This window comes from Molothrus ater, chromosome 2 (genome assembly GCF_012460135.2).
Source record: "Molothrus ater isolate BHLD 08-10-18 breed brown headed cowbird chromosome 2, BPBGC_Mater_1.1, whole genome shotgun sequence".
Taxonomy (NCBI): Eukaryota; Metazoa; Chordata; class Aves; order Passeriformes; family Icteridae; genus Molothrus; species Molothrus ater.
In genome coordinates this window covers 18,752,420-18,760,885 of record NC_050479.2, presented here as the reverse complement: position 1 = coordinate 18,760,885, position 8,466 = coordinate 18,752,420, and the positions used below count along the sequence as shown (strand labels likewise).

General features: G+C 47.5%; 1 protein-coding gene across 1 annotated transcript; it reads left to right on the top strand.

The window, feature by feature from the left end:
- Positions 1–5,950: 5,950 nt before the first annotated feature.
- Positions 5,951–6,865, top strand: LOC118685010 (tetra-peptide repeat homeobox protein 1-like). The gene has a single exon (XM_036380346.1). The coding sequence runs from the start codon at positions 5,951–5,953 to the stop codon at positions 6,863–6,865; it is 915 nt and encodes a 304-aa protein (XP_036236239.1).
- Positions 6,866–8,466: the final 1,601 nt, after the last annotated feature.

Here is an 8,466-nt window from a genome sequence, read left to right as displayed (position 1 = left end):
CTATTGTTCAGTTCTCTTTCAATTTTTACATTTGGTTCATATTTTCTTTCTTTCTTTCTTTCTTTCTTTCTTTCTTTCTTTCTTTCTTTCTTTCTTTCTTTCTTTCTTTCTTTCTTTCTTTCTTTCTTTCTTTCTTTCTTTCTTTCTTTCTTTCTTTCTTTCTTCTTTCTCTTCCTTCCTTCCTTCCTTCCTTCCTTCCTTCCTTCCTTCCTTCCTTCCTTCCTTCCTTCCTTCCTTCCTTCCTTCCTTCCTTCCTTCCTTCCTTCCTTCCTTCCTTCTCTCTTTCTTTTTCTTTCCTTCTCTAAGGAATTTTGAGATACTCATACAGACCCAGAAGCACAGTCTTCAAAAAAAATTGTGATTATTTCTTCATAAAAAGCAGGAGCTGACAACACTGTATGCTAGTGCTGATTTAACACACTAATACTACATTCCATGCAGTGCAAATGTCAGTAACTGGCTTCCAGTGGAGCTCAGAGGAGGTTAGTAAGATGGAGAATCAAGTATAGCATGCTTGGTTTGGGGCCAAAGAGACAAATATTGGGTCTTTGTCTACTGCAAGTCTCAAAAAAAGCCTGTGAAGAAATTAAGATTCTCTGGTACAAACTCAACACAGCTGTGGTCCCAGTTGCTTCTCATCTCTCCCTGCAGAGGCAGTTTGAAGGCTGAGTCTTTGCATTCTCTTAAAAAGAACAAAAGCCTCTTGGTCATGTCACAAAAAATATTTCAGAGGTTTTGTTTTTAACTCTGAGAGTTAATTTCCCCCTTTGTGCCATTATCCATACTACCAGAGGATTCATATACAAGATCATGGCAAACAGCACTTCTTCAGCATCACTGTCTTCACTTTCTTGCATTTTCACATATCCCAATCAATTTATTTGCCCATTACCTGTTTGCTCCATATCCCTGTGCTTGCTGTACTTCCAGGCTGCCCACTGCAGCTTCCCAGGGCTGCCGGCCATGGGCCAGGACCACAGCAAGTGACTACATCAATCACTTTAGCAGTTTAATCACAACCTCTCTCCAGTTTCCCCCTTATATCAAGGAAATGGCCTGCAAATCTCACAGATGACACATTCAGGAATGAAAACCTAATCACTGCTCAGCCAAGCTGTGACAGGGCAGCGCTGAACCTTTCTGCTCAGCACTGCAGGGCACTGCTCTGCAGAAATACACCAGGGTGGCAAACCCACTCCTGCTAGTCTGGTCATGCAAGGTCCTATCTCAGATGTCCTTTGAATTCAAGCCCTGAAAGTTGTTCAGCTGTGTCTGATATCAGAGGAAGCAAAATAATTTTACCTTCCTTTTGACTCCAGAGACACACACCAGACAGGAACTATAAAAAGCTTTAGACATTGGATGCTAGGAATGCATGTCATAGTCTAAAATCCCTACACAGTGTCAAGCACTTAGACATTTAGTTTCATAATATGCAACACTTGTCAGTGAAAAACAGAGTGGAAGGAGGGATGTGATTTCTTTCTGCCACCCTCTAAGAGATGCCAGTGCAGAACAAAGATTCTTCACAAAGAGATCTACAGATGTGCACAGATATCTGTTATCCCTCTACCTATGCATATTTTTTACATTTTAAACATGGCTCAAGCAGGAACAGCTGCCATTCACATTTAAGCTCCCTCTACCACCAAGGCAAAAGGTATCCAGAAGACTATCTAGTACCTTAGATGACATAACTTAGCCACCTCCTTCAGCTCTCTTTTGGGTAAAGCAGAAGGAGAAAGACAGCATTCAATCCTTTTGAAATTGGGCAGGAATGCAAGATTCAAAGTATCATAAAGAGAGGATAACATCAGCAAACCTGTAGCCACAACCAGCAAAGAACTGCTGTGTTTTATGGGCTTTAGTCCAGGACTCCGAGGACTCTGGGTGGGTGTGCTGGTACTGATTTGAGGTGATAATGGGAAAAAACATCTAAGGTATTATCTGGATTTTTAAAAATAAATCACACTCACAGAGGCGTCTACAATGAAATTTAAGTCTCGTGTGTCTGAGCCTCCATCAGTAATGGGCCTTGTATTTATCACTATATTACACATAAACTGTGCATTAATGGATGTTTCTGTGCTCTCTCAAGGTTTGAACAAGCACTTGAAGCAAAATTGCTAGGATTTTCCAGTCCAGTATCCTGCTTGAATTAATTATTTCAGGGTGACCAAACCTGAATACTTTTTTCCTGACTTTTCAATAAATGGAAATAACTAGATTTCCAGCTGACTTAGATAAAGCTCAAAAATTTAAGGTGTTGTTAATGACATTCTTCTGGGCTGCAGGACACTTCAATTCAACTGTTTCTGCTCCATGACTGATTAATTGGTGAAATCAAATCTCTCTCATTTGAACAAAACAAGCAAACAAAAAGAGCAAGCTAAAATATAACCCTATTTTTGGACTTAGATTCTCCTACTTAGTTTAAACAGAACTGCTGTGCCTTTTGAGATCCACTTATTACTAATATTAATATTGAGGGGTTTTTTTTATTGTACCACAACCGCTTGAAGCTAAATTATTGTTTCTAATAAAATAAAGCTTTAAATATAGCAGGCTATTTTCTCTACCCTGTCTGACATAAACTATAATCTGGGGGTTGTTTTCTCCCTTTCATGGGCACCATCTGTTTGTGACCATTAAAATCCATTTTCCATGCTGAAGGGATGGGAATTCAGAGGGATGTGTTCAGCCACTGTCCAAACAGTACTGTCATTCCTAAGGGATCCATTACAGTCTGACACACCCAAGTATTTATGAGGTATAAACTGCCAGCCTAAAGTGGTGATTAATCACCCTGTGCATGGGAGACACAGACAGTGACAGAGTATCTTGTGGCTGAAGGGAGAGGGGCTGGAAAGGGTTTAAGATTTTTTATTTTTTTTTGAGTGAGCAGTGTTATACGGCATCAGGTTTTTCCCCCTTCGGCACCTCCTCGTTTCCCAGCCATTTGCTCCGACAGTTCTCACAGCCAATGTTAAATTAGCAGATGTCTTGGAACTGGACACCAAATGAGACAGCTACAAGGCCACCTCTTCTCTGCAGCATTGTGTCTCTGGAGTCACCACCCACTCGGTGTCAAAGCAGAGCATCCAGCTGCTCTTCTTGGTGCAATGCTCCTTTCAGGGCTGTTTGAGGGACTGGGTGTAGCTCTGAACCTGGCTTGACTGAGCACTCTCATCACATCCAGGCACAATCAGAGCAAAACAGTCATGTGAATGAGAATTCCTGCAGACTTTGTTTCCTGTTATCTCTGAGGAAAATTGTAACCCCCCATTACAAAACTGATGTTGTTATAAAGCTGATCAGAAGCAACGCTGTCTCTGAAAAAGTCAGAAAATACAGCAAATGGTGTTTTTCAGCTGAGATTTAATACAGGAGACAGATAATTTCAAAACTTTTTCTCCATATGGCAGGGGAACACATCACATAGTTCTCACACCCACATGAGAAACTGCATAAGGGAACAAAGAAAAGGAAATACAAAAGATGGTAAAAAAATATAAGTCCAAAGACAATTAGAAAATTGGCTCCTGAACACTTCTGAGGCTTTGTGAACTCAACAGACTACTGTAAAATTTAGATTGAATTTATATCAAAATCCAAAAAAATCACAACCACTGAAGAAATCATCTTATTTTTATACTTGCCAGCCTAATATTGTAGTTCTGTGCATGCCCGAAACTGTCTTGTCTAAGCTGTGCTTCTCAGTGCCCACCACCCTTTGGAGATTTACAAACAAAGCTCCTGCTGCTTACCTGCCATGGGGACCCAAGCTCACAGGCATGCTCAGTGAACACCAACACACATCCACAGCATTTTCTTAAGTAAGGCACCACAGACACAATTCTGTCTCATGAAATGCAAAATAAAATAATAGGAACACCATGGACAAGCTGGAGTAGTAGATCTTAATTCTGATAGATTTAATAACCATTGTGCATTCAGTGAGGCATCAAATGACAGATGTGCACAGATCTGGGACTGAAACTGCACTCCCCATTCCTTGCTAAGTGCTCTCACCAGTGGATTGCAGGGCCTGAACTATTAAGTCTGTTCCCATGCATTCCTCATCTCCAAACCTTCAGCTGCTTTTCTTCACAGTAGGACAGCCTCAGCAGTATCCCAATGGCAGCCTGGGCATTCCTTACCAGCCTCAGCTCTCCGACTTCCCAGGTAAGTTCTCCCAGAAAATAGAGAAATGTTACATAAAAACACTATTACCAGTAACTACTTTGGAAATAAATGCATGCTTTTATCACCTGCATCCAGTGGGATGACTTTAAGTCCCTTCTGAGTCCTGTTTAGTCTGAGCATCCCACAGGATGTGAGCTGGCAAAAGGCTTCATAGTTTCTACCAGCTAAAATTCAGGTTCCATCCCACTTACTGTGCAGTTCTGATTACCATCCCCAACCACTTCCCCTGCTACCTATACTTGCAATTTAGGTATCCAATCCATATTGAAAAATCCCAGGCCCAAAAACAGGGATCTAAGAGGCCACCTTTCTTTAGTCCTGTACCAGATCTGTGGCCTTAGAAACTTAAGGCTATACACCTTGAACACAAATAGTACCATAATCTTTATAAGACCACGAGATGCCATTGAAATGGAAGTATGCTAAATGCCAAGAAAAAGGAGTCAAAAAAAGCACACAATGCTCCTTCAGCAGACTACAGGAAAAAATGTTTGCAGGCCTGCTGCAGCCAATTAATATCTCTCAGTACCATTCAGCCACACTCGAAAGAAACATGGTTCAGAGAGCAGCTTACACATTTTCCTCAAATTCTAGTATATTGAATTGTTGAAAAATTTTTAGACATTTTCTCTCTATTCTTTGGTTATACCTCATGGACAAATAACTGCAGATCCATACAGCAGCTGAGTAGCTTCTTCACCTGTATTATAGAGATCAAAAAGCTGTATGCTAGTGAGCCTTACTAAAGAGGGGCAGTGCATTCCCTGGTTCCTCCCAAATGCTGAGCACTCTGGTTTTCTCTGCTGCATCAAGCAAACGAAGACCAAGTGACACAGTTCACATCTATCTCTAAGATTTCTCCTTCAGATATTCAGAGGTTTGGGGGATTATCCCAGCTACTAATGAGAGTGCTCATCTTTGGTAATAGGAAAAATACTAGTATACGGAAAATAGGGAAGTGCTTGGTAATCACAACAAATGCTGTTCAAGGGCAGAGTGTAAATATATGGATAAAAGAGCCAGAAATTTTAAAAAAACCCTACTCTGCATCTTGTAAAACACGCAAAATCTTTGCTTTCGGGGGCTCTGGCCATAGATGTAAACAAGAGCCTGAAGGAATTCGCATTAAAAATTGTGCCTCTTCTTGCCGTGCTTAGCACAGTGACCCGATGGAAATCTCGCACTCGGCTTGCGAAGCTTGCGGCTTGCTGGCAGGCTGACAATGGCCACGCCGAGAGGACGCGGCCACGGCGTAGAACGGCAGGCAGCGATGGCTGCCGAGCGCTCCCCGCCGAGCGCTGCTCCGGAGCCGCTCCAGGGCGGGCTGGAAGCGCTGGATGCGGCCGCTGGGGTGAAGAGCTGCCCGAGAGGGCACAGCCCACCCCAGCGACAAGAGCCGGGGCTCTTCAGGGGGTGTCTGCTGGATTCTCTGTGCTACTGACACATAAAAGGGAGGCCATTCACTGCTCAAAGGGCTTTTTACTGCGGGGTTGTGATTTCCCCCGAGCGCAGGCTCTGCCGCCCGCCCCGCACGGGCGCGTCCTGCAGTGCGCGGGCACAGCCGCTTCCTCAGGGCTCCGCACGGGGCTTGGGCGCTGCCTGAGCCGGGACTCCTCCCAGAATGTCCCCGGACGTGCCACAGCTGCTGCTACGGGACGAGCCGGTGAGGCGGTCGGTCCCTTTACCCCATAGGCACGCTCCTTTCCCTCCCTCCCTCCCTCCCTCCCTCCCTCCCTCCGAGTCCATGCCAGCCGGTGGAGCCGCGGAGCAGCTCGCATCCCTGCTCCTACAGACGGCGCCTGCCCGCAGCCGAGCATCCCTCCCCTCCGAGCACCCACACCTCCTGCGCCATGCGCAGGGGCGGTTCCCTTTGTCCCAGGCTCCGGAGGTTCCCTCCCGCCCTACCCGCTCGGAGCGGGGGAACCGCGGGCTCGCACCCACCCCGGGCGGGCGGGGCGGGACCCCCGGCAGCGCCGCGTCCTCCCGCGCCACCTGCTGGCGGCCGGCGGCGCTGCAGCGCTGCTCCCGACAGGGCGGGGCCACCGCCCCCGGCCCAGCCCCTCGGCCCAGCCCCCGGCCCAGCCCCCCCTACCCATCCCCCTGCCCGGCCCCTCAGCCCAGCCCCCGGCCCAGTCCCCCGGCCCGGCCCCTCAGCCCGGCCCCTCGGCCCGGCCCCTCGGTCCGGCCCCCGGCCCAGTCCCCCGGCCCGGCCCCTCAGCCCGGCCCCTCGGCCCGGCCCCTCAGCCCGGCCCCTCGGCCCGGCCCCTCGGTCCGGCCCCGGCCCAGTCCCCCGGCCCGGCCCCTCAGCCCGGCCCCTCAGCCCGGCCCCCGGCCCAGCCCCTCGGCCCGGCCCTCTGCCCGGCCCCTCGGTCCGGCCCCCGGCCCAGTCTCTCGGCCCTGCCCCTGCCCGGCCCTCGGCCCTGCCCCCTGTCCAGCCCCCATTCTCTGTCGAGGAAAAGTCGCTTCCCGAGGCATTTGCGAGCTGTGGTTTGGGCCCCCCCCTCCCGCCCCCATTTCCTGTTATCTCAGCCGGGCTTTGCAGCCCCGTGCGCTGGGCGGGGCGCGGCGGCTCCCGTTGCCCGTGTCCGTGATCCCGAGTTTCTGCAGCACGGGCTGCTGCTGCTGCTGGAAAGTGCCTCTAAGGAGTGGCTTTTCTTAAAGGAATACAATAGGCTTTTCTTAAAGGAAGACAATATGTCTCCTGCCGGTTTTTGTGTAACCCATGATGTGTGTGCATCCCACCGGGGAAGGAGGACATCAGGTAAGGACAGCAGGCTGCCTCTGTCACCTGTACACACTCTGTGGAATCAGCAATGTTGAATTTTATCCAGAAGATTTGTGTAGCTTAAAGCGAAGGCAAGCTGTCCCATCCAGGAGGAGCAGAAATAACAGGGAATCCGCCTGAACTTCACATCCCGAGCCATCTGCAAAGCTGGTTTTCTTTCCCAGACGTTTTCTCTGGAGTCACAGAGAAGCCCTGAACAATGAGCACCAAGATGCTGGGAAAGACCCCCGTTCTTTGCAAATAAAGATGTATCTCAAAAAGAGTCTGAGCATAGATTCTCACCTCAGACTATTCAGTTCTTTCTTTGCTACTTACAAAACATCCTCTCTGTCTGAAAGCAGGAGCTGCATAGCCTTCCCACTGGGAAGAGCCCTTGGGCTGCCACTTCAGCAGGAGAACCTAGGAAGCCTGCAGCAACTCTCCCCAGCTGAGCAAACACAGGAACCTCTTGATACAGGAAAATGAAAAAAGCAGAAGGACAGCTTTTCCCATGCCCCTCCCTGGCTTCATGCCTAGGCATGATGAAGATAAATTACACACGTACATGCAGCTGTGAGCAGGAGCAGGGAAGAAATTTTCTGTGCACCAATGCATGACAAGGTCCCAAATGAAACATTCCCTTAGCTTACACAGACAATATTGCTCAGCTGTGCAGTGCTGTGGATTGACCAAAACAATCTAGCAGTCTCTATTTAAGCAGTATCCTCCTCTATTTCATCCCAGTCCAACTCCCACTTACATAAAGAACAACAACACCCTAGAGCTATTTACTCAAGTGTTCTTGGAGAGGAGGTGATTATTATTGCTGGTAGCTCTCAGAAGAAATGTATGTGAGATAAGATCTAAGGAGAAAAGGAAAACGAACAATGGTCATTTGGAAACAGGCTGTTCTCTGAGGGTGATATTTTCAAGTGTTGACTTGTGGGGGTCAATGAGAAGCTGAGTGGGAAGAAGGTTGATACAAATAAAATACACACAATGAGAGGCTTGACTGAAGGTGAAAAGTTTATGGGCTTTCCCATAAAATTTCCACTGCTTCTTTGTTACAGGCCACATTGGAAAGATCATATGAACAGCTTATCATGAAACAGTCCATGTCACTGTTTTCTCATCCTGATAGAAAGCAGAAGAATCCATGCTTATTTTAAGCAAAGTTTTGAACCCAAAGGTGGAGGGAAGTTTTAAAAGTAACATCTTTGATGAGAATGAAAGAGAAAACATCATTGCAGAGTGGCATTATGAATACAGAAAACACCATTTGAAATATCTACAATTCACAGCTGTTAAACCAGGCATTCACTGTGGATTCCTCCTTTTCCCATTTTTCTTTTTGTGCTAATCTCACCTGCATGGCTAGAGCCTGCAGGGTGCCTCACACACCTGTGGTGACACATTTCATCCATCCTACCCTGTTCCTCGAAGGCTCAGCTCTGAAGGAGAGCCTGCTGCCTGCTGCCAGGACAGCAATGAAGGGG